Source organism: Fukomys damarensis, unplaced genomic scaffold (assembly GCF_012274545.1).
Source record: "Fukomys damarensis isolate Sample0158 unplaced genomic scaffold, DMR_v1.0_HiC HiC_scaffold_31, whole genome shotgun sequence".
Lineage (NCBI taxonomy): Eukaryota > Metazoa > Chordata > Mammalia > Rodentia > Bathyergidae > Fukomys > Fukomys damarensis.
The window spans coordinates 24,231,322-24,258,151 of record NW_022900943.1 but is presented as its reverse complement, the minus strand read 5'-3'; the positions used below and the strand labels follow the sequence as shown (position 1 = coordinate 24,258,151).

Sequence of the window (26,830 nt, the reverse complement as noted above, 5' to 3'; positions counted from 1 at the left end):
TTTTTTTTTTTTTTTTTTTTTTTGTACCAGGGATTGAACTCGGGTCCTTGCACTTGTAAGGCAGGCCACCAAACCACTGAGCTAAATCCCCGGCCCTTATACCTGCCATTTTTTAGGTTACCTGGTGTTAAACAATGAGTTCAATATTTTTAGGCACCCAAAGCATAAAATTGAATGCTTAAAACATCCTTATTCACCCATAATTGATTTGGAATAATGCAACATTTTTAGAAAGAAAAAAATAAAAATCTGCTTTGGAAAATAAATTTCATTTTCCTGAAATAGGAAATAGATGTCTTGCAAAATGCTAGGTCTCTTATTAAAATCATCATGCTGTTTTATTTTTTATTTTTATTTATTTATTTATTTTTTTTGTACCGGGGATTGAACTCGGGTACTTGCGCTTGCAAGGCAGGCCATGGAACTGCTGAGCTAAATCCCTGGCCCTATCATGCTGTTTTCTTTAACAGTCAAATTGTTGTTGAAATCTTGCATTTTCACTAACTTAGAAAAATAGAACTATTTGGCCAGTAAGTACACAGGAATCATGGAGGTGCTCCTGCCCATGATCTACTTTTACAGTTCTCCCACCTCTTAAACCAGGCATGGTTAACTCTGTCTCTTGCTTTATACATTTGCATTTCTGACAGTGTATATGAGTTGAATTTTTTTTAAAGTTCACAAGATTCTCCTAATAGTGTTTGGTAAGGTGCTGGTCCTTAATTTGGCTGGTTTTACCCCATGTCCTGAGGCACAGTTGTTTGTCACCATTCGGAGGGCCTTTGCTTTTGTCATCTGGTGGTTAGAGCCCATGGATGCTGTTGAGAATCCAACAGCTCCCTACAGCAAAGACTCATCCAGTACAGAATGTCATTGCCAAGGCTGAGAACCCTGCCCTAAACTGTTATTTTATCTGTTATGAATTCAGATTTTTATGGATTTGCCTTGCTTAGAGACCTTCCACAAACAACTCTTGTCTAAAATGGTAACAGTAAAATACTACCCTTCCAGGATTTTCTGCCTTGAAAGAGGCTATAGATGGTTTCTGCTGCCTCATGGGTGGTACTAACCGTAATGAATGTTTGACAGTGGTGGTGATTTAAACTCCTCAAATTTCAAAGGCCACGGAGCCAGGAATTTAGCTCAGTGGTTCTGCTGGCTGCTTTGAAAGCACAAGTTTGATCCCCTGCACCAGAAAGCAAGAAAGAAGGCAAGCAAGCAAGAAAGCAAGCAAGCAAACAGGCAGGCAAGCAAGAGAGAGAGAGAGAGAGAAAGATTTCAAGGGTCAGAAGGAATTCCCTCAGGTATTAACCTGAAAGAAAAAAATCAAAAAGATTAAGGAGTTTTGGACTTTTGTTTCTGATTGTTTAAATGATACTGCATATTTTTAATTGACTAAGCATAGTTCTCATCTTATAAGCTTGATAGTTTTATGGATTTGTCACTCTTTATATCCTTTAATTAACATGTAAAATTCCATGAAAATGAAAATTAGCTAAATTATGCCCCCAAAATTTATATTTCCAAGCTTCATGTCTTTCCCTTTGACTAGTCTTGGTTGGCTGGAAAGAAAACCAAAAAAAGCTAAAATGTGGAAATTGTCTTTGTGTGTGTGTGTTAGATGTTTGTGCTTGACATCTAAAGTGCTCACTTATGGTATTATCTGATCAACATGCCTCTTCCAGAAAATGCCTCTTGTCTATCTTGTTATACTTGTTCCATGCCTGTTTTGCATCTTTCCAGTCCATCTCAATTGTTTATGCCCAGGGTGCAGGACCTAAACCAAGTGGAAAAATCCAGAGTTCTTTCTCCAGGGTTTTCAAACTCAAGACCAAAGGGAGTGGGCCCTAAATGGCTACATTCACAAGATCTTCATTGAATTGCTGTAGCCTCCCTTGTTTTCCACCCTGTGAAGGATGGAAGTTGGCTACAGGAGAGCAGGTAAAGCCAGAAGAAGAGAATGGAGAGGCAGGATGGTTGGCATTCCTAGCAACCCTACCCTCCTCCTCCCAGTTTTTCCAAGGCGTCTTTCAAGAATGCTCCCAAATCCTTCTGCCTTATTCTTCACTTATGCCTATTACAGCTAAGTCCCTGTGACTTATGGCCAAGGGAATCAACACAACACATTGTCTCCACCTGAAAAGGAACTCCTCAAGCTTCCCGCATGCAGAATCTCCAAAGAAAAATAAAGCCACAAACCCCAGAGTGTATCTGTTTTCAGGAGGGGGGTTTCTAGTAATTAGCTTAGACTGCAACAAATGGCATATCCAGACTGTTGGCTCTGCGTGTGTGCACGAAGACTGGTGTTTACCCTATTATATTCCAATTTAAGAATGGCATCAAGTTTATCAGTGAGCAAATGGAACCAAGCAAGAACATGTATATGGGTGGTGAGAGGTGTGTGCCTTGATGGGTAGATTTTTTTTGTCTTTAAAAAAATTAATTACTTTTACTGTTTTGAAAGCAAAGGGGACACAACCATATTCCCTCACTTAAACTTGGTGATGGTAGGGTATTTTTAGCAAATGAGTTGTCAGCAGAAAAGCTTCATTGGACCCATTAGGGTATCTGCCCATGAAGAACAAATCCCTAACTGTACTGACGGTTTCCTTGAGCCAAAATGATAAAGCACCTCTGACAAGAGCCATATTGTGCTCCCCGTGTGAGGAGTGGGAGGAACAAAAGAGACAGTTTGATCTTCATTTGGTCTGGTTAATATTGACACAGTTTAGAAGCGTCAGGACTAGTCAGGCACATGTACTGCACGCGCTCTGGAGATTTGCCTCGTGGCTTCCATAAGTCAGAAAGAGGAATCCAGAGAGGACAGAACTTTATCCCGCTTTCTTGGAATATTCTTCAGACCAACTGGTTTATTTTTACCAAGGAAAATAAATTAAGCCATGAGTGTTCAGGCTCATGTCTCAAAACAAGCCAAGGAGAATGTTTTTATATCTATTCATAATTATGGAAATAGCATTATTATTATCTTTATTTGATCATTAGACTGTTGCCCAGCTTCTTTCATTTCAAAAATAAAGAATGCCTAGTTGGTGGGTTTCCCTTTACATATGTGTCCTAAATTATGTGTGCCCTTTTAGGAATCCTTATAAACCTGTGGGAACCAAAAAAGGGTCCTTAAGGAGAACAACTACCTACCTTTTTCTCATTGGGCTGAGCTGTTTAATGAGCTGATGACTTACCTGTCTTTAATTGGTCATAAACCTCCCCCTAAGTGTCCAGTCTACTATTAGCTGCTTGTTAGAGTCTGGGGCAGGAACAAAGGATGGTGTTCAAGCACCTTTTCCAGTCTCAGCTCTCTGTGCAGCATCCATCCTCTTTATGATGGAGTTAGGATGGGGCAGGATTTCAACTCAACCTCAAGCTGCGCTCAAACCAGCCCCACTCTCTTTTAAAAGTTCTTAACTTAAACCTGTGCTTTGAGGTGATTTATCTCCCAAACGCTTCCTCTCTTCCTTAAAGATATGATTATGGGCAGCAAAAAATGCTTTTACCATGACATGAAAACAAGAATTTTCACGTTTTGGTTAACACGATCTGTCCCTCTATTCTTGAATTCTTCAGCCCTAGTGAGGATCCTGCAAGAGTTATTGCTTCAAAGACTCTTGGTTTTTCCTGTCATACTTAGGATGTGCTTGACCTAAATTGAAATCACTGTAATTGATGACGTTATTAGAAATGCCTGTGAGAGCTGTGACTTAGCTCTTGGAGGCTTTTTCTATTAAAATGCCCTCTTGGTCAGGGGAAAACAAAACACAAAGAATCCTCTTCAGTCTCCCTACTTGCCTGCATAAATCCTAATTTCTACTTTTCTGTGGGCTTTGGAGAGGAGCAGTAGTGTTGGGAACATCTTCAGATAATGAGATTTTTTACATGCTGGATGATAAAGTGGAACTTTCCCACATTTATGTATAAACTACTAGAGCAAGGAAAACTACATGAGCATAATTTTAGGTAATCGGTAATTATACTTTGTCTACTGCTTTTTTTTTTTTACTGCTCTGTGCACATACATGCCAAATTTCAAAGTTACATATTGCTGCAAGAATGTCACAATGTTTTTCTTTATAAAAGTTTCTCTGGGCTTGCAGTTTTAGGCTTTGATATGATGAGCAATCACCCCACATTTACATTTTATAGAGTAGGGCTGGGGATTTAGCTCAGTGGTTTGGCACCTGCCTCGCAAGCACAAGGACCTGAGTTCAATCACCGGTACCAAAACAAAACAAGAACCCATATACATTTTACAGAGTAGGTGAGAAACTGAAAACTTACCAGAATATGTGGTAATACTGGATCTTCAAACTGGTAAGGGGTGCATTGTTATTAGCCATTGTGAAGGTCAAGAATGTTTCTTGCTTGTTCAGTGACAAGAGAGAACCAATGCAAAACAAAAGCAAATGGAATAGGGCCGGGAATTTAGCTCAGTGGTGCCGCCACCTGCTTCACAAGCGGAAGGTCTCGAGTCCAATCCCTGGTACAAAAAAAAACTAAATGAAATAACAAAAACACAACCCTATTTTAATTAAATGAAAGGCTAAATTAATCCGACACCCTTCAGTGCTGGAGAATTTCCTTATTTTAGGGTAACATAGTTAAATATGGCCTCTGAAGGTACACTAACCTGAAGTGGAGTCCTGTTTTGCACACGAGAGCTGTGTGACATCAGCTGCTTAATCTCTGAAAAACTCCATTTCCTCAGTGTAAAATCAGATGATGTTGTTGGTCTCATATAGCATCTTAGAGTTTAAAAGGTTTAAAAGCATTCAACAGAGCTCAATGGAGAAGCAATGCTTCATTAAATGATGTTTAGGCCACATACTAGTGATTTAAGTGAATAGAATTAGTTGAGTAATAAATGAATAAGTGAAATTTTATTGATATGTATACATTAATTTTTATTGTAGTATTTTTCATTTTCACAACATGGCTCTCTTGAGAATGAAAATATGTATTGCCTGACACTATATTCAAATTATGGAGTGTAATATAGTTTTAATAGACCTTGCGAAGTTGTTAACTATTTAGATGCCTTGGCTACCTATAAAAATAAGAACAGTGGAGTGTAAAAAATGATGTGTAGGGAAAATATCTTCATTTACCATCTAAATAATGTATGAAAAATAGAATAAATAAAATCTCTTAATTTATGCATTTTGTGTTCTCATAAATCATTTTCCTGTCAGAATTATCAGACTATTATTGCTGAATATTTTAAGTATCATTATAAAGTTTTGGTAGCATAAATCATAAAGCTTTCAGCTAGAACATTTGTATACATACCTCAGCATTTTTCTTATATCTTGATAAAAAAAATAGCTTTCAGTCTAGAAATAAATCCATGCAGAGTATAAATGTCAAAGTGTACTCATAAATTTCAGTAACTCAGCAATCCATGCTGCCACTCTGCTTACAAAGTAGTTATGAATTGTCATACTCGATAAGACTCACCATTCTCCAAGAAGCAGCTGTTCAAGCTTGAGTCTTAATCTTGGTAATGATTTTTATCTACAAACATCCTACCTACAAAAGATAGCTGCTTACTCAATTTTTCCATTTCCTTCAAGAAGAAAAAAAAACTTACTCCGATATAACAAATCTGGAATTAGCTTTCCCTTTGTCTTAGTTACTTGTCTTGTCTCAGGGATGAAATACCTAACACCAGCCACTAAAATGAGGAGAGGTGTATTTTGGCTTACATTTCAGTCCAAAGTCGAGTGGCTCCAAGGTAGGACAACATGGCACAGGGGAATGGGGGAAGAAATCTGCTCACCTCATGGCACCCAGGAAGCAGAGGGCACGAAGCCAGGATCCTGAAAGGGAGATATACCCTGCCTCACACTCTACCTACCAGACCCAGCTCCTAACAGTAAATCAGCTATGAACCACAACATCTTTGACATTACAAAACAATTTATTTCACTTAATAAAAGCTTTAGTCAATATATTTCATTTATAATTCTTAAAGACAACTGTTGTGGATGATGTGTGCAGCCTAGAATATGAGAGCTGAGAGGAAGAATTCAAATCAGGAAACGATTAAAAAGACTCTGTAGTGATTCAGCTGAAGGGAAAATCATTACACTTTCTTTTTATGCTTTAAAATCTCTTGTTGGGCTGGGGATTTAGCCCAGTGGCTCTGTCTGCCTGCCAGGGCCAGGTCCTCCGTTTGATCCCCAGTACCCGCCGCCAAAGCTACTGTTTCTATAGTGGTAAACAGGAGTTAATTTGTTGCCTTCAAGTTGGAAGTATGGATTTTTAAAAAATTCATTGAGCCAAACACTGCCTTAACCCATAAGTTTTATCTTTCATATCTTTTCACTATTTACTTCTATTAGCACGTTGGCAGTACATAATGTTTGTGTTCTTTGCGAACACATTTTAACTCTGTTTTAATCTCCTTTCCCTCCCTCACTCCCATCTCTCTCCATCTCTTGATTCCCTTCACATTTGAGAAAGATGTCTCCCTACTTCCTAGTATCTATTTTTATTTTACTCTTTATTGATAATTTGGGTTTCTTATGCAAGAGAAATCATGTGATATTTAAGCTTGTGTGTCTGATTTACTTCACTTAACATTGTGGCCTTAAAATGCATCCATTTCCCTACAAAACGATACAAGTTTATCCTTCTTTATCCCAGAGTCATACCCTATTGTTTAAAAAGTGACTCTGCTTCATGTTAAACTTTGTGCGACTTCTTCCATCATCTCACAGATGGGATTTTACAGGTCAGTCACTTCAGCGATGTGTGTGGTTCCCATCTGGAAGTTCGCATGTGTTATAAAAGGACACGAAGCAAAGAACCATAATATGGATAACTGGTGTCGACACACAAAATCTTGCAAAACATTTTCTGTGAGTCAGATTAATCCTATGAAATCCTGAGAATGGCCTCTTGATGGCTTAAGAACCAAGAAAGGAAAGAGACCTAGGATTTATTATCTTCTGTATGCTGACACTACAATATCTTTTTAAATCTGTTCTTAATTCCCACAACAGTCCTAACTGAGAGTTCACAGATGCAGAATACGAGGCTCAGATATGAAGTAACTCCCTAAAACCAGCTAGCTAGTGGGTAGCATAGTCAGGGTTAAACCCATATCTGGCTAATTCCAAAGTTTTTATACTAGAAACTGTTGAGGGAGATCCCTAAAATAGACACACAGGTATTTTTAAATTAGCAATTTGATGACAGTTTAAATATAAGTGTGTCATGAGGTCCATTATGTATTAGATTTTAATACATGTTACTTAAGTTTCTATAGAAATGACATTCTATTGTATATGATTACAGAAGTTGTTCTTGACTTAATGCTATGTAACGTGTGGGGGGTTTTGTGTGTTGCTTAGTGTTCTTTGATGGTGGGGCTTTTTAAGCAGTATAAAGTACCACTGTGTGATTGCTTGATAATTTATTGAACCATTTTGCTGTTGTTGAACATTTAGATTTTTTGTTTCTGAGTTTTAAAGTAATAATCCCACGAATAGCATTGTACACAAACTTTGTGTACATATGTTATTATCTCTTTAGAATACATTTCTTTTTGGAATAGTGCATTTAATATACTTTGACCACATGTATTTCTAGAACATATATGAGCTTGCCCACTTGGAAACAGTAACCAAAAACAAGAAAAGAGAAAGTGAAAATTGTATTATCAAAGTATTTATTTGGTTAATAAATTTAGCTATTTATTGACTGTTTACATTCCAATTGTAATTTGTCTTTTATGTTTTCCAACTGTTTTTCTATTGGCATGCCTACTTCTTCTCATTGATTTACTTAAACCATTGCTCTCAAGGATATTAAACCTTCTTGTCCCAGATATAAAACATAAAACAGTCGGTAATAATAATTGCATTGGGAAACTTTTAGTGAGTTCTAGAAGAATGCCATCTACATTTTTAAACGTAAATTTTATGCTAAGTATGTAGCTCAGGGCACTTACCTAACGTTCATGAGAGCCTGGATTTGATGATTTGATCCTTAGCACCACAAAGAAGGAAAAGAGAAAAAAAAAAATGAGAAAAAAATAGAAGTGCTCTCTCAGGTGCTGTTTAGAGAATCGAGTCAGTGGTCCCTGGGAGTGCAGTTGGGAAGCTGTCACCCAAGTTCAACCAAGAGGTGATGGTGGCTGTGAAGGACAGCAGTGGAGACAGAAGAAATTAGAGAAGTATTTGGAATTGAGTTTAAGGGAATTACTACTAGTGTCTAGCATACAGACTAAATTTTTCAGTGATGGAGTAAGAAATAAAGTGGGATTTTGTGAGAATAGCATTTCCCACTGCATTTACTTGTGCACTTTAGACCAAGAATGCGGTAAATTTGCTGGACACTATCACCATGGCAATTTCAATCCTTGTATATATGAATTCAAGCAGAGCCATGCCGTTGCTATTTCTTTGGCCTGGGTCGTCATGACTAGCAGCTTTTTCTAGGCCTCTTGACGTCTTCACCTTAGCTTTGGCTGAAAAATAACAAAGCTTTTCTCCCCACATTTCTAGGCCTTCCTGCTGTGGCACTCCACAACTAGAAATTATTCAGGCAAAAAGATTCATGACCTTTGAAGCTGTTTAAGGAATGAATCTTTGCAACAATGGGTGGTAAAAGGGCTGTGACCATGAACACTGTGCTTCCTCAGTGGTGGGATTAGTCTAGGATTTGCTCAGTCAATTCTCAGTTGCTTAGCAAAGCAATTTCCTAAGTTCTATGCAGCAATTGCAGGCTGGACTCATAAATACAGAGGGGATATGGGCAGGGTGGAGAGGAAAAATTAAAGAGGGGGTGTCCTTTTTCTTTTCTAAACTCTTAGCAGATTGAGTGAGGAATGCCTATATATGCACATAATTTTCGCTTAAGTGAGGGGAAATATTTTGCAGATATTTGAGCAGATTAACAAATTGTATTTGTATACATGCAACTAAAACAGTAATTTATCAGGTGGAAGGCAGATGGGGGAATAAAATGCCAACCTGTGTCTACAGTTGGATTTCGTTGATGATGAAGTGCTGTTTATTCAGGGCCAGCCTAGCTTGTCAGCAGCATAAGAGCCACGGCAGCACATGACTCCCCGCATAGCTAGAGGACAATAATAAATTATCTCTTATGCAAACAGCACCGGCATAAAAGCAGAACAAACAGACTGCACCTCCCGGATGCCTGAAAATTCTCGCTCATTCCCGCGTTTGATTATATTTTAAAGAGGAAACTCTTGACATTATTCTAAGGCTGATGAGATTGGACCTGGTCTGCACAATTTTATTAGGGAACAGCGGGCATCATTGCTGATGATCCCTGGGTGTTACGGTAAAATGGAAATATTTTGGTTCATTAATTTGACAAAGTGTTTCGTGTAGTTTTTCTTTTCAATACTTCACTTGATCCTGTGAAATTCAGGGTCACCCAGAGAAAACTGAGACAGTGTTACTCGAAGGACCTAGATCATAAGAATGACTTGAAGAACACAGTGAAAACACAGATTCTTGGATCCAGCCTCCGCCCTGGTAAATATGAATGTTTAATGGAGCAATACATAAATACCCACCCCAGGGTAATTTTTCTGAGGCTGATGTGAAGAATCATGACCTGAGAGCCTGAGTCAGTTCAAGTCGCAGTACAGGCTGAGAGCGGGAAGGACCTAGCTGCCCTAATGGAGACCAATTGACAAAGGCCTTATGAAAGCAGTATCTGTGGATTTCATTGTGCAAGGAATCACCTGAGGTGGGTGGAAAAGGCAGACTCAGCTTCGAGATTCTGTTCTAGAAAGGGGCCTGGTGTAGCCAGTGCTGCTGGACTGAGGGCCGACAGGATTCTGGAGCCATCAGCATAACACAGGAGAATCCAAGCACACTGTGGCACAGACACATTTCTGAAGAGCAAATGGTTCACAACTATGGGCAAAAATGAGGCTGATTCTTTTGAATCCTAGTCTTGTGCTCGGATATAAGTAACACCTGTCCTGTCTGGTTTGAGTGGCCTCCAGGAATGTAGTGATGATTGTTATTATATGAGAAAATCTCACTCATTTGTGTGTCTTCTTTTAAAAGCTTGTAAGTACATTTGGGGAGCAGGTTAGATACATAAAAAATATTCAGAGAGGAAAATTGCAGGGCTTCTCACACCAAGGCCGTCTACTTCTACATGAGTGATTGATTTGTTCATTGATTTGTACTGCTGGGATTGAACACAGACCCTCCAGAATGCTAGGCAAGTGCTCTACCACTGAGCTACACTTCATGGTGGTGAATTTGTTTTTGAAAAGCAGATATTTAAAGACTATTATGATGTCATTTGAGCAGTAAGTTAAAAGAGCTGACAGTATACTTTTTGGAGCACATGCTTCCAAAAGTTATTATATCTGACACTGTCTACTTCATTACTAAGTCTGTACAATCGTCCCTAGGTTTTCAGCAGTATTTCTGGAGACCTTTGTGGTTTCCCATGTGTGATTCTTTCTGGCCTACAAGGGAAAGTATCCTGGTAAGAAATGCCATGGGCTGGCTGCCATGGAATAGATAACAAAGACTCCTCAAAATAGAGAACCTTGTGAGCAGCAGGGCCCACGCACTTACCAAGGGTCTCTTGTACAAACACCAGAGCTGCTGGAAGCAACCACAGATATTGTATTCACAAGCTCCAAACGTTACTGCGCAGAAACATTAATGTGATCATGGAAAACGACTTCAATTCTGTGCACTTCACTGGTTAGCACCTCACAGCGTTTATCTGAGGAGGGATGCAAGGCACTTCCCATGTTGTATTGGATGTATTTCTGTATTCTTTCAATATTTTTCAGCAGCAGCCATAATTCTGATGACTGTAATAATCAGAAAAACATCTACAGAATTCTAAAAATCCTTTGACTGGATATCATGGTGTTTTTAATTGAGTAGCACAATAGATTGATTATTGATTATATATGCTTGTTATATATACACACGTACACACAGTATACACACATATACACAGGCAAACACACACATAGTTATTACTTAATATCTGTGGGACCTTGGTTCCAGGATCCCCCTTGAACACCAAAGTTTCTTGTATGAAATGGCATATATTTACATAAAATCTGTGAACATCCTCCCACATTCATTTCAACATCTCTAGATGACTTGTAATATCTAATACAAAGTACATACTATGTTGTTGTTGTTTTTGTTTGTTTGTTTGTTTTGAGACAGGGTCTCACTATATAGTTGAGACTGACCTGGAACTCACTGTGTAGCCCAGGCTGGTCTCGAACTCATAGTGATCCTCCTGCCTCAGCTTCCCAAGTGCAGGGATTACAGGCGTGCATCACCATGCCCGGCTCACGCTATGTAAATAGTTGCTATATCCTGTGGTTTAGGGATGATCATGGGCACAAGTTGGTATATGTCGAGTACAGAGTGCAATTTTTCTCTGAATATGTGCAATAAACTATTGTTTGGGCTCACAGATATGTTGAACTATGGCTATAGTAAGCCAACTGTATGCTTATCTGAGCTCTGATAGAGGATTGTGCCATACAGATGGATTTTGTGTATGTCTTTCTAGTCCTTTTACAAACATGCCTTGGGCAGCTGGTATATGCCAGGTGCTATGATAGAGGCCAGCATGTACTCATGTCTGTACTTCGCCAAGGAAGGAGGCTTTATGTGGATAAAGTGGCTTTCACTGCAGTTAATAAGATGTAGAAGCAATACATTTTCTGTAAGTGATATGCGTCACCGTTCTGGGTACTTTCTGCAGTGTTCATTTCTTCATGACTGTCATATAGAGCAAGAAAATCTGACATCACAACTCTTAAACAATTCTCCTGGACTTCTTCACTGAAATGAAAACTACTCAGTACGTTCAGCTAAGCTTGGCTTTAGATATTTCTCCTTGGAACTAATAATCATACAAAGCAAAACTGTAGGAAAGAATAATAACTTTGTCTATTTTTCCGATGATTGTGATCATGATCAAAATCTTTATATGGGCCTTATAAATGGTAAGAGCAATAAATATGCTTTGCAAAATATACTTGAATAAATATTTTTAAAAGTAAATATTTTTAAAATGTTAAGACCTTTGTTTCTAATCTCAGCTGTTCGTAACGGTGGCAAAGAATTATCTTTTCTTGATAATTGCTTCTGAGCAAACAAGTAAAGTGTGTTATAAGCCACAGTGTGAACATTTTCAGCTCTCTCAAAGCAGTGTTCCTTTCACTTGGCACTTATATATGTTCTGACACATCATAGGACTGAACTGGCACAACTCCCATAGCTAAGTGATTTGACATTAATATTAGATCTCCTGTTGTTTCAGGACTGTGTGTTTCACAGCAGTATCACCAGTGATTTGAAAACATTCACAGACAAGTTCGGCTTTGATGTCCTTGTCCTGTTCTCCAGCTACCTATCAGAGGATCAGCAGCCTAGAAGGCAGATCGCTGTGTACTCTCAGAACCTGGAGCTATGCAGTCAGGTGAGTTCTTCCTCCTAGTCCACCTCATTTCAGTGCCTTCCAATCTGCTGACTTTTAGAATAGTTGGTAGGACATGGGAATGGATTTGTGGCTTGTAAGAAATTGGCCCAAGAGACAAGTGTCCTTAGAATTGAGTTTTAGGAAATATTGGGGGTATTTTGAAGGAGTCTTTTTAAAGGGCCTTTGTTAGTTCATTTCATGTGTCTATGACAGAAGGTGAAACAAAACACCTGAGGCTGGATGTTTTATAAAGAATTTACCTCACAGATCTAGAGCCAAGAACATGGTATTGGCATTTGCTTGGCTCTGATGAGGGTCATGGCAGATGGCATCACAATGGTGGGAGTACAGAACAGGTCACATGGGAAGACAGGAAGCGAGAGAATGAGCTGAGATAGCTGAGCTTGTTTTACAGCACCCTCTCTTGTGAGAAGTGATCCAGTTCCATGAGATCTTCATTAATCCCTTCTGGGAGTGATTGTGTTAGTTACTTTGCTCTCATGCTGAGATAAAATATCCAACAACCTCAAGTTAAGGGAGGAAAGGTTTATTTAGCTCACTGCAGAGGTTTCAATCTATAATTGTCTGGCTCCAAGTTAGGGTGGCATGGCAGAGAGGTATCGCAGAGGAGAAACAATTCATGGCAAGCAGGAGGTAACCAAGCAGTGAGGAACCTTAGCAGCTTTTTTCTGCCTCTATCTAGGCTACTGGATTTAGGGTGGTGCCAAAGCAATCAGTGGTCTGATTTAGGAATCACACACCCTTAATTCTAGCATCACACACTCTGAATTCAGCAACCTCTGAAAAAGCCCTACCTATAGCTGCACAAGACTTTGGGGGGCATCTAGACACAACATCATAATAGTGATGTTCCCATAACTTAATCCCACTGGGGCCCTCCTAAAGTTCCAGCCTGTCAGCATCACCACACTGAGGATCCAGCTTTGGCACAGAAGCCTCTAGAGTGCCCATTCAATCCCTACCCAATCCGTAGTACAGCCCCTAATGATTTCTTTTCTAGACTGACTCCATAGAAAATCAGAGCTTTTATCACCCAAATGAAGGCAAATCCTCCTCTAGGGCTGTTTCTTCTGGGTCTGCTTTCTGGTCAAAACAAAGTGGAGTTTCCGTCTCAGTACACATTGGTGCCCGGGGTTTAGTACGTGGTGGCCGGATGCTTTGATACAAGTCCCTCCCTAGGTACTAAGATTCTGACTGGGTCATCAGTTGGAGCCTTGTTTTGATGACTGAGTCTTTTACCCTAAAGTTTAAAAAAATTTTTAAAAGAATTATGCAAAATTAATCGAAATAGGCCATTGGAAGCTGGGCTAGGGAGATAGCTCAGTGGTAGAGGGCTTGACTAGCATGTGAGAAGCCCCAGGTTTGAATCCAACATGGCAAAAACATCTGCCATATGCCAAACTGGAGTAACTGGTATGGGAGAATGCATGACCCAGTATCTTATGAACCACATGGGTGTAAAACACTTTTATCTTCATCTGTCAGATCCACCCCTTTCCTTTCTAGACCCACTCTAATAGCCAGGCCTCTACATCTTCGGGGTTTCTCTCTGTACTTTCTCATGGTCCCCAGCTAAGAACAGCCCTGGTCCTGCCACACATGTGTCTTATTCCCTGCCTCTGACTTCCATGCATATGTGCACCACATGACCAGCCTGTGGCTTTTCAGGCTTTCTTCTGCACTTGCTTTCAAGACGGAATTTTTTTTTTTTTTTCGGTACCAGGGATTGAACTCAGGTCCTTGTGCTGAAGACAGAATCTTATCTGTAACTGGCTTCCCAGGGAAAAGATTTAGGCTTCCTAATCCTCTAATATAGTATTTTTTAAATTTTAAAATACTATATTATATCAAAATAGCAAACCCCTTTTTCAACCCAATTTGAAAATATGTTCACTTAAAATAGTTTCCCTGGTGTGAATATTCTGCAACAATGCATAAGATTCTAATAAGATTACTGACATTTAGAAATGGGAGGAAAGGAGCTAAAGGTGTAGGGAAGGTGTGATACGTAGGGGAAGAACAAAAACGGAAAAGAAAAAAATGTGAGAGAATGAAAAGATGAAAATAAAGTGTTTGTAGATGGGGAGGGGAGGAGGGGGTGAAGGGAGGGCAGAGGTAAGGGGAAAAAATGAGAATCAAGACTTGCCATGTAAAGGTACATGATCCCAACAATGAATGTAACTGTACTGTATCCCTAAATGTACCAATAAACTCAATAAAAAAAAAAAAAAAAAACATAAGTAGAAGAACAGGTGAAAGGGCTAAAACCAACTCTTCTCTTCCTTCTGCCTCACCAGCTCTCCCCACCCTAGCAGTGCTCCTCAGACAGCCTCAGAATCTCAAGAAATGCACACAGGGCTAGGCCGAGGCTCTGGGGCAAGGGGGCCCCTTTGTCTTATGCTTACACAACCAGTTAAGAATCTGCCTCTGCAGCTTGACTGCCTGAGTTCAAAACTCAGTCCCATCACCTGTTAGTGGTGTGTTGTTGGACAAGTTACTTAACCTTCCTACGTCTTCATTTCTTCACCAATAAAATGGGAATAACAGTAGTCCCTACCCTGTATAATTAATGTGAGAATTAAAGGAGATAAAGGTCATAAAACTCTCATACTTAGGAAAACAATAAATTTACTGTTCACTACTATTATTATTATTTGTGTGATTTCTGTAGCTGTTGCTACCATTATTAATTTTTACCTCCAGGAATCCTGTAGGCCCATTTCAAAAGCCTGTGATGTGGTAAAATGCTCCCGATATTTGCTAACCATTACAGAGCTCCAGCCCAACTGCCCGACTCTGGCCTTATACTGATTGTCTCTCATAATGTCCCTCTGCCTCCTGGGGGGCTTCGTTTGCTCAGGGCTCCATGTTTTTGTTCCTTGGGGAAGAAGGGACAGATGGCCCCTGTGTGCTGTTGGGGAAAGAGCCCTGGCAGATTTTTGTTTCTTTCCTACTTTCTTCTTTGCCTTGCAAGTCCTGCCTTTCCCCCTTGTTCCAGCACTCGGCCCCAAGTTCTCATCAGTAACTAGCCTTATATCTGTTTTTAAAAAGACCTAAGTTGCACTCCTGTTGGAAGATGGTGTTCTATTACACGTTGGAAAGGAGTTTAAATGATTTTAAACTTTTCTACTGATAATTTTTAGGAGCCAGTGAAATCTAGAAGCTAAATTTCAGCTAAATGGAAGATATTTTAGTAGGATTGGAAAAATATTTGGTAGCAGATTAAGTGGGACATTCCCTGTCTTACATTATACAATTATCAGTTGTTTGAGGTCTTCTTTTAAACAGATGTACACAAATTAATTTTATATTCAAAAAGATTTAAAAAGGCAAACTGCCAAGCACAGATTACCTAAGTTGCACATCAGTAATCCTAGCACTTGGAGAGGCTGAGATAGGAAGACTGCAAGTTAGAGTCCAGCCTGCTGTTTAACTTAGTAACTTAGTGAGACCGTATCTCATGATAAAAAGAGCTGGGAATGTAGCTCAGTGCAAAGGCCTTGCATTTAATTCCCAGGAGTGGGGGGGGCCTGAGTGCTTGCACAAACTGTTGTTCCTCCCAACAGATTTGCTGTGAGCTGGAAGAGTGTCAGAACCCTTGCCTAGAACTGGAGCCCTTTGAATGTGGCTGTGATGAGATCCTAGTGTACCAGCAGGAGGACCCTTCTGTGACTTGTGACCAGGTGGTTCTCCTTGTCAAGGAAGTCATCAATAGGAGATGTCCAGAGATCGCCTCCAACAGCCGGACATCCTCAACGGAAGCTGTGGCAGGCAGTGCCCCCCTCTCCCAAGGCTCTTCCGGGATTATGGAGTTGTATGGTTCTGACATAGAGCCACAGCCCAGCTCTGTGAATTTCATGGAGAACCCTCCAGATCTCAATGATTCTAACCAGCCTCCGGTGGACGTCAACATAGACCTTGTTAGTCCAGATAGCGGGCTAGCCACCATCCGGAGCAGCCGGTCATCCAAGGAGAGCTCTGTTTTCCTCAGTGATGAGAGTCCAGTGGGAGAAGGTGCTGGGCCTCACCACAGTCTCCTTCCAGGCTTTGACTCCTATAGTCCTATCCCCGAAGGGGCAGTGGCAGAAGAGCATGCACGGTCTGCGGATCACAGTGAACACTTTGACCTCTTCAACTTTGACTCAGCTCCCATGGTTTCTGGGCAGTCCCAGCCATCTTCCCATTCTGTAGATTATTCCCCAGCAGACGACTTCCCCAACAGTGACTCATCAGACGGACAGCTTACCCCTGGGCCGAAAGGACTTGATGAGATAGGGACCAACATGTCCAATTATTCATCCAGTTCACTTTTGTCTGAGGCTGGTAAAGATAGCCTGGTGGAATTTGATGAGGAGTTTGTCCAGAGACAAGAAAGTCTGGGAGAAAACTCTGAAGGAAATTTGAACCTGAAAGGTTTTGTGGGAGATGAATCTCCTTCACCAGAAGGGCTGGACAATATTGGAAAGCAAATCCCACTCACGCCTATGAATAGTTTTGTGGAAAGCTCGCCATCCGTTGAAGAGCCAGCCTTGCTCTATGCAGAAAATACAATCCCTAAAGCAATGGACACAGGTCACCTTGGGCCACCTCAGACCCGGACTCGGTGCAGCAGCTGGTGGGGTGGTTTGGAATTTGACTCTAAAAATGCTGCAGATGCATGGAGTTCCAGTGAACAAGAATCTGTTTTTCAGAGTCCCGAATCATGGAAAGATCATAAGCCTAGCCCCACTGACAGGAGAGCTTCAGATCCTGTCTTTCAACCAAAGAGTCTTGACTTCCCAAAGTCAGATCCCTGGGAGTCTGAATTTTGTCAGCCAGAACTTGATAGCAATGATATTCAAGACAAAAAGGAGGAAAGCTTGCAGATTCAAAACCTGCCCACTGAGAAGTCACATTTACCAAATGCTTCTCCTCTGGGAACAAACCACCTGATAGAAGACTTTACTGCTTTGTGGCAGGCTGGTCACTCTCCCACAGCGATGCCTGCACCCTGGGGAAACCCTACAGATGATGGGCAACCAGTGGCTGCCATGTCATTTGCAGCCTGGAGTGTATTTCATAAAGAAGATGACACTGGAGCTCTAAAAAACACCTGGAATCTTCACCCGACAAGTGGCGAGACACCGGTGGGGAACCCAAATGAGTGGGTGATGGCAAAAAGTGGGTATTCTTTTCTTTCAGAAGACCTGATGGACAATTCAGCCAGAGAGGCAAATAATGAGGCAGCTCCAAAAATCTGGGTCAAGAAGAACAATGACTCTAGGGATAATATCTTTGTATCTGGAAATCCCAGTTCCAAGCTGGAGCATACATGGAATAATTCCCAGCCACCAAGGAAAGATCAAAATGCTTTAGTGGATCCTAAAGCTAGGGGGAAGGTGTATGAAAAGGTAGATTCCTGGAACCTTTTTGAGGAGACTGATAAGAAAGGAGGCTCAGATGTCCTAGCCCCTTGGGAAGATTCCTTCTTGGCCTACAAATGTTTGGATTACAGTGCATCTAATGTAGGAGAAGATTCAGTGCCTTCTCCCTTAGATACCAACTACTCCACTTCAGACTCTTACACATCACCAACATTTACTGGGGAGGAAAAAGAAACAGGAAACAAGCCATTTGCCAAACAGGAAGTCTGTGAGCCCAAAGTTGCAGACTCAACTGTAGAGGAAGCTGAGGTTCCTGTGCAATCACTGCAGCAGCTTCCTAGAAATCGAATCAGTTCAGGCCCTGGGAACCTGGACATGTGGTCTTCCTCTCACACAGATGACAGTCCTGAAACAAAGGCTGTCCACGAGCCAGATAAAGACTTACTGCAGGCTCAGCACACAGATGAGAAGAACATCTCCGTGGAGGACGAGGTGGGGGAAAGCAGCCAGTCCAGCTATGACGACCCCAGTATGATGCAGCTGTACAACGAGACAAATCGGCAGCTCACACTTCTGCACAGCAGCACCGACTCCCAGCAGGTGGCCCCTGACAGCCTTGACTTGTGGAACAGAGTGATTCTTGAGGACATTCAGTCCACCGCCACGATATCAGATATGGACAATGACTTGGACTGGGATGACTGCAGTGGCGGGGTGGCAATCACCAGTGATGGCCAAGTGGAAGGATATATGGATGAGAGCACTGAACCAGAAACTCGATTTTCAGTGAGACAGCTAGAACCATGGGGCACAGAGTATCAGGAAGAAAACCAGATAGACTGGGAGCTCCCTGCCTCCTCTGAGCATGCCAAGGATGCTGTTCCCAAAGAATATCACACACTGAATGAGAAAAATGGGCAGCTAATTGCAGACAGTATTTGGGATTCTGTCATGAAGGATAAAGATGTGTCGTCATTCAGGTTACCAGGCAGGTCATGCATGACAGATTCAGAAGAAAGCAATTTGCCTTCTCAAAGTACCAGCCCTTCAGCAAATGCTATGAACAGTCACATCACCCACGGGCTAGAAGCCTCTGGAATGAGTGAGTCAGCAGCACACAGACTTCATCCTGATGACCAGGACTCGGGGACAGGAACCTTGCCAGGTGATACAGCATCCTTGGTCACCAGGCTTGAGAACTCAGGACATGTTGCAAGCTCAGATCTTTGGATACATCGTAGTTATAGAAACAGTGAGCATGAACACGAAGCCCTGGGAGCAACAAGCAGAAGGTGCCTTGATACAGAGGAGGTGATAGGCTCTCGGGATGATGGTGCCTCAGGGATTTCTGGAGAAGGGCCTAGTGACCAGGAGCTCTCATCTCCAGCTGCATCTGAATATCAAGAAATCTACACTGAATCCGGCAAAATCAGCTCTCTTTCGGACACTTGTAGTCCTCAAACAGAGGAACCAAAGGAAGCTTTAGAGTATGAGGAGTCTTATAACTTGGATACCTGTGATGCACAAACAGAGATGTCCACAAATAACCTGCAGGCAAAGGAGACCTACAAAGAGCTCCTCATGGGTCACAGAAATTCAGGGGAAACTGCTGAGATTTCAGGAAAGATGAATTTAAGAAAAAATGTATCTGCAATGAATCTTGAGAAATTGGTAGCATATAACGTTCTGGAGCCAGAAAGAGTAAATGAAGGGCCACCTCAGGAGTCCCCCCAATGCCTTGCTGATGGGAATGGCTCTGCAGACAATGATGTGCAGGACAATTACACAAGTTCCGAGATAACTAGGACTCTTGAAGGGAAGAGTTCTGAGAACAGCCTTCCAGGAGCCAGTTCATCTGGAAGTTATGACAAAGACAGTCTTTCCAGTGATGAGTGTACACACTCAAGTGCATCAAGTCCTGACCTAAATGATTCTTCAGCTGCGTTGTCCTTCTGGGGCCATGCACCCAGTACTGAGCATCAGAAAGAAAATCAAGTTGAATGGAGTGAACAGAATCTCCAACAATCGGAAGTAATAAGCACTGATGGCCAAGTAGAAGTAGTTACTGAAATGAAGAACTTAGAGGAAAACAGGATGGGTGAGTTTGAAAAGAGCTTTAGTCAAAAAGTTCCTAAATTCTTAGAGGTTTGGAATGATTCCATCGATGGTGATTCTTTATCCTCTTTATCAAGCCCCGAAACAAACAAATATTTGGACTATTCAGGTGCATATCAGGACAGAAATCTAGTGGTTAGCCATGAGGAAGACAATAAACACGTTGTTCCTGAAACTGTGCAGCCAGAGGATGCCAAGGTCATTTCAACAAATTCGGGTTGTAACGATACAACGGTGGGTAAGGAAGAGTCAGCAGAGGAAGAGACCCACTTGGTCCCTTGTCAAGTTACTCCGAGTGAATCCAGAGCTTGGGATGCAGTGAATGAACCTAAGATCTTGACCACAGCAGAAGCCAAAGTTGAGGAGTTTTCTGATTATGTAGGAAGTTCAGAACTAGCAGAGAGTGAAAATAAACCACACACACTGTGTGATAGTCAGAGCAGCTCTGATCCCTGGAATTTCCCACCACTCACAGAGACGGACATTGAGATCACAGCAGAGGAGGAGACACAACCGTCTCCAGAAGCAGGGAAGACAAGAGACGTAATATGGCAAATGTCTCCCAGAGCTGAACCAAAGAATGGAGCTCATTCTAAACTGGAAATGCTTGGCTTCTCAACTGAGAGCAGTGAGTGGTGGAAAGCCCCTCCACAGGAAAGGGGACCCACTGAGAGTACATTTCAGGGGGTACTGGCTAACTCAAGCGATGCATTATCGAGGAATTCTTCGGTATATGAAAGTGTGGGCCTGTGGGGGGTACCCACCCAGGGTGATACCACACAAACACACTGCCCCAGTCCTTTCAGTGATGAACTTCAGCCGCCCTTCCTGGGTAGTAATGGGGACAACTCCCATGAGCAACTTTGGAATATCCAACCGAGGCAGCCAGATCCAGATACTGACCAGTTTAGTCGGCTTGTAATATTGGACCAAATTGAAGAAAATGATTCAAGAGAGAAAACTTTTATATCTTCAGCTGGTCATGAATTTCCTCCCGAGGCATCCACTCAAGAGCAATGCCGGGGTACCGTGCTATCTGTCTGGGATCAGCCAGACCCCGCAGTCGCGCAATCAGATGCAAACGGACACATTGCAGCTAATGCCTCAACTATCGATTGTCAGGAAGCAAATTGGTGGGAACGAGAGAAATCAAACCTTAGTGAAATGACACATTCAAGCACTGCCTCCGAAAATTTCTCTGCCATCCATTCTCCCAGCCAGTTGATAAAGAAGTCAGTCTCTGAATGGAACGGCTCCAACCCTCATGAGGACCTCCGAGGTACCTTTGCTCCAGATATTTTACATGGCAGCTTCCAAGAGGGTGGGCAGCTGCCCTCAGCCTCCCCTGACTTGTGGGTGGATGTCAAGCAGCCCTTCAGTCCGGAAGCAGATGGTGAGAATCCTGACATACTCACTCACTGTGACCACGACAGCAATTCTCAGGCTTCCAACAGCCCCGATATATGTCATGATTCCGAAGGAAAGCAAGAGACTGAGCAGGGTGTAAGTGCTTTCATCGGACCCGAAGTGCAACCCAGTGAATTTTATCTCACTGAGTCAAAGCTAAATGAAGACCTGAGTCTGCAGCCTGGAAAGGAATCTGTCCCATGCAATTCGGAACTCTCTGCTGAAAATGTAATTCTGCTGCCTCCAATTAGCAATCAAGCAAACATAAACGGCTCATCTCAGCCTGCCTCTTCTCTAGGTTCTCCTGAGCATTGCGAAATGGATGGTGACAATAATATAGGTTTAAAAGCATCAGAAGAAGCACCTAGTACAGATACAGCACCGGTTTTGGAACTCATTGACAGGAGAATCCAAAGGGTTGAAAATGTGGGAACTCATATTTTAGTAACTCACCAGGAGCCAACTATGGAAGGCAACCCCTCCTGGGTACCAGAGAACTTTTCTCCTGAAAGTCAGACAGGTGTAAGGGCTTTGTCTAACTGTGAGCCATCCTTTGTTCCTGAGACTGGTGCTTTGCTCACCTTGGGGACTTGTTTGGATGTAAGCGAAGCTGCCTTTGACCACAGCTTCAGCGATGCCTCCGGTCTTAACACTTCCACTGGGACAATAGATGACATGAGTAAACTGACACTGTCAGGAGGCCATCCTGAAACACCAGTTGATGGAGATGCTGGGAAACAAGATATCTGTTCATCTGAAGCCTCGTGGGGTGATTTTGAATACGATGCAATGGGCCAGAACATCGATGAGGATTTAATGAAAGAGCATGAACATTTTCTCTATGGTGCTAACCCTCCCTTGGAGGAAAATGGTCAGAAGCAATCAGTGGCACCCTACACCCCTCCCTTTGACTTGTCCTGTTTCACAGAAGCCCAGCATGGTGCAGAGACAACAGGAGAAGCTGGGTCTCCAGAAGACTTATCTCTGGGAAGTGAAGCAGCAGATATGTTGCTTTCTGCTCTTCCTGATCAAAGTGAGGGAAAGCACACTGAGACTAAAAGTGGACAACCTGGACACCAACCAGTTGTGCTGCACATTCATGAAGACTCTGAGTCAGTTTCTTTTCCAGTAGGAGAAGCAAGCTCCAACTTTGAGTCCTCTCCATCAAACATTGACTGGGAAATAGAATCAGATAATTCTGATTCACCAGCAGGTGGAGACATGGGACCATCAAATGGTAAGAAATGGCCCATTCCCCTCACCCCGAGAAACTGATGCTTCAATTAAACCAATGTGAATGTAAAACATACTCTTCCTACCAAAGTAGGTAAAGAGAAGCTAAAATCGGCAATGGGCAATAATCAAGTTTTTATAACTTGATTAAAGTTATATATTAATTTTTATATTAAGTTTTATATATTAAATTATATATTAAGCTTTATAACTTGATTAAAATTTAGGGCTTATGAAATAATTTCTCTCTCTGATCATGCATGAGAAAATTAAACAGTTCTACAAAATAGAGGTATTTTTTAAATGACCTCTTTTTAGATAATCATTTGCAAAGATCACAAATCATACAATGTGTTAATTAAAACTTCCTCTCCTCTCCTCACTTTCACTTTCCACTTCTAGGTGCCGATGAGGGAATATTAGAGTTAGAAGAAGAAAAAATAATCCCTGCCAAAGAGCCTGAGCAGATAAAATTAGAATATAAAAAAGAAAGATGGACGGGGAAGAATGGAGATCATCACGCAATACACATGGATTACATACTTGTAGGCCATGAACAAAATTCACCCCGGAAGCCAGAGGTCTGTGAAGCAAGAGAAAGTACCTCTCAATTAGAGGAATCACACATAGGTTCTGAAGAACCAGGACTGACAAGAACTCAGGTAGCAAGCTTCCCAGATACATGTGAGCCTACCTCCTTAAATGAAAGCAAAGATCGTTCTGTAGAGAGATCTTCAACCAAAGATGACAAGACGTTGCCTCTGGAACGTTCTGCACAAGACCAGAGTTGGATGATCTTGGGTTGTGGCGAGGTCAGTCATCCATCACCAGAAACCAGGGACTCAGGGACAGGTTGGGCTGGCAAGACTGTGGGGCCATTCTCTGATCCGTACATGAGCAGAGAGCCTCAGATGGGAGAAACGAAGCCTTCAGAACCTTTAGCACTAGAGGAAGTCTCTGGTCTGACCGGCCAATCACAGAAGATGAAGAGCCGAGGTAGGGCTGGCCCGGACACAGTTGTGTTGCAAGCCGTCGCCCATGACAATGAATGGGAAATGCTTTCACCGCAGCCGTCTCAGATAAACGGGATCCCTGCAAGGGAAATGGAGGAGGAGACGGAGTTTCTTGAGCCTGGAACCGGGAAACCAAGACCAAATGGGTAAGCAAAGTACCAGATTTATTATTTTTCCTGAAAACTATTATTTAGAAATCAGGGAAATAGTGAAGGTCATTTGGATATGATGAATTCTCAGGTGTAGGAGGTTTGCTTTTGTATGTATTGCAAAGCACATCCTCAGTAACAGCAGCTGGTAGACAACTCTAATGAAAACGATGACTTGTGTACATTTGTAGCCAAAAAAGGCCCTGTGTACGGAGCTGGGACTTTCCCTCCAGACTCCCAATCCCTCCTACTCCAATACCTATATGAACTGAAACAGGCAGTTGGGAATAGGACACAGTGGCACCAACATTTATTCAGCACCAACTATGTGCAAGGCAGTTTGCATACAGCATCTCATTGAATCCTTAACGCTACTGGAGGAGAAAATGGCGGTGGGATGGAGGGGAAGGGACTCCAGGCTCAGAATGTTTCTCTAACTTTCCAAGATTTAAGTCACTAGACGGAACGCTCTGGGCTTCAAGGACTTCTGCTCCCAGAACCTGTACCTTTCTGGCTGGCACACTGTCTTATACAAAAGCCACTTTCTGGTTTTATGTAAGCACCTGCCGTTCCGGTAGAGATAAGAGGACCCCACAGCAGGCTCAAAATCTTAGTGTGAAACATTTATCCCATAATTAGCCTAGAAGTTAGCAAACAATAATCAAATCCATGTTTCCATTATTTATTCATTCATTTTGTGTGTGTTTTGAGACTCTGTTCTTGCTGTGTTCATGGGTAGCCAGCAGACATATGACAGGTAACAGGACAGCATTGCTGCTTTTGAGGTTTTCAGCCCTGTTGAAAACGTTTAGGCTTTCCTTTCTCTTCAGTGCCCCTTAGAAAGCCCACTTTCCAGGGGCAAAAGAGCCAATAGTCAAATGTGAATTAAGATGATGTTTTCCCTTTAAAATCCGCTGGAGGAGCGATATGTTTTTCCTACTCCATTTATGAGTGAGTATAAAGGACTGCACACATCATGTACTCACTGTGAGCCTAGGGATCTGGATCCCAGCCCAGATCTGCACCCTTACCAATTACATATTTTAGGATTAACTCCAGGCTTATGTTTCTTCATCCATAGAATCAGTAGGGCTGGATGATCGCAAGTCTTCCTTCAAATTCTATGGACTTCTGAATAAATTAAAAAAAAAGGTAAACATTTTATTTTAAAAAAATTCTATGGACTGGATTTGTATGGAAACAGTAGGTATCTGAGATACCACTGACATTCACAAACTATATTCCTTGAGATGAGGAACAAAGAAAACAGAAGGAATAGCAGAGGTGTTTGGAGGGTTACTGAAGTGCCGTTAGGAGTTAAAAGCTGTACCATTTTCAAGCACAGCTTCAGAAACCTAGACATTTTCTGTTGGCCTAATCTTTCTTTTTCCTGTCAAGCTATTTCCTTCCAGAGAGACCCCAGATCCATTATCAGAAAGAGAGCAACAGATGGATCCCAACAGCCCTCTGGCTCTGTTATAGATTGAGCTGAAAATTCAGGCAGCCATGAGCTGGCTCAGCTATTGTTTGGCTTCTTGTCTGCATTTTGCGCATGCTCCTGAAAACCAACAGCTGATAGTCCCCATTCAGTTGTGCCATGAGCACCTTTTCTTTCAAACAGATTTCTCTGCTTATCCCTTTGGGCTCAGCCCCTGTTGTGATAAAACTTTTCTCACAATGAGGGGCTGGCAGAGATTTCCCCACTGACATTGCTGTTACCTTTTGCATAATTTACTCTGAATACATCTGAAAGTTTCCCTCTATGCTAATTTTGGGGATGATACAGCATTGTCCAAAACAGTGGTTCTCTGAGTGTGACATCAGTACCTTTTGAGAGCTTGTTAGAAATACAAATGATCGCACGCACACACGCACACACACACACACACAGCTCCTCCCTCTAGCTTCGGGAAGTCCGGGGGTGTGGCCAGCCCTGTCAGAGCAGTTCCTTTGTTACTTGCATATGCACTTCAGCTTGAGAGCTACTGTCCTAAATCGTACTCCTGGCCTTCAAAAAGCTTAATGTTTAACCAAGGTACAAGACATAGGTGAAACAGTAGATAATAGTCAAGATGGTTTATGACCAATGTCAGTTTAAATATAAGTAGCTAACAATCGTGGGCATTTGCTAGCGCTAGGCACATCTGCAGGTTCTAGGCACTCTACATGAATGCGCTGTCTTACTTGACACAGGCAGCAGTGTGAGGTGAGATCATACGAGGGAAAGAATGACAGGAGATGTCTACTCAGGGTGCCGCTACAGAGCCAGTACCAGGGATGGCTTATTATCTATCAGACACAAGTGGCGGGGTGCCAGATCCCAGGATGCCTTAAGGAGCCCATAAAAGGTACTTTCTTTTAAAATTAAAAGAAGCAAATGATTATACTCCTATATTTGTCTTTATACCAAAGTAGTTCCAACTAATCTTTAAGGAAAGAAGGATCCATGACTGTAGGCTCACAAAAAGCCCCAATGAGGCTAATAGGTACAAGTACAAGTGAGTGTGCAAGGAAGATTAGAATTTGGAAAGGGACGAAGAAGCTAAGAAGCTGGCTGAGGCCAGCAAACCAGAAAGAATAAGATGAAGGAATTGTGGAGACTGGAAGGTAATCCCAGATGCAATAGAATAAGATATTGAGGGAGGGAGAGGGAGAGGGAGAAGAAGAGGGAGAAGAGGGAAAGAGAAAAAAAAAAACTCACATGATTATAAGGTGGGCAAGTCCAAACTCTGGAGGGCAGGCCAGCAGCCTAGAAACTCAGGTGACAGTCAGTAATGACCTCAGTCCAGATTCTTAGGGCAGCAGGCTGGAAATTTGGGCAGGAGTCTATCTACCTTGCGATCTTGAGCAGAATTTCTCATGAAAGTTTAGACTTCTCTTTTAAGGCCTTTGGCTGACTGGCTGAGGCTGGCCTACATTGTGAAATGTAAAGTAACTTGCTTTATTCAAAGTCTCCTGGTTTTGGTAATAATCACTTCTAACAAGGATCTTTAGGCCGGGCGTGGTGGTGCACGCCTGTAATCCCAGCACTCAGAAGGCTGAGGCAGGAGGA

The 26,830-nt window shown here is 42.0% G+C and overlaps 1 protein-coding gene across 8 annotated transcripts in view; it reads left to right on the top strand.

The window, feature by feature from the left end:
* Prune2 (prune homolog 2 with BCH domain) overlaps positions 1 to 26,830 on the top strand; it is a 243,982-nt gene that overhangs the window by 146,525 nt on the left and 70,627 nt on the right. For all 8 annotated transcript variants that reach the window (XM_033757733.1, XM_033757728.1, XM_033757732.1 and 5 more), the window contains exons 7-9: positions 12,319 to 12,477; positions 16,065 to 22,620; positions 23,019 to 23,775. In XM_033757733.1, the coding sequence (XP_033613624.1) occupies positions 12,319 to 12,477; positions 16,065 to 22,620; positions 23,019 to 23,775 (7,472 nt within the window). The remainder of the gene's footprint in view (positions 1 to 12,318; positions 12,478 to 16,064; positions 22,621 to 23,018; positions 23,776 to 26,830) is intronic.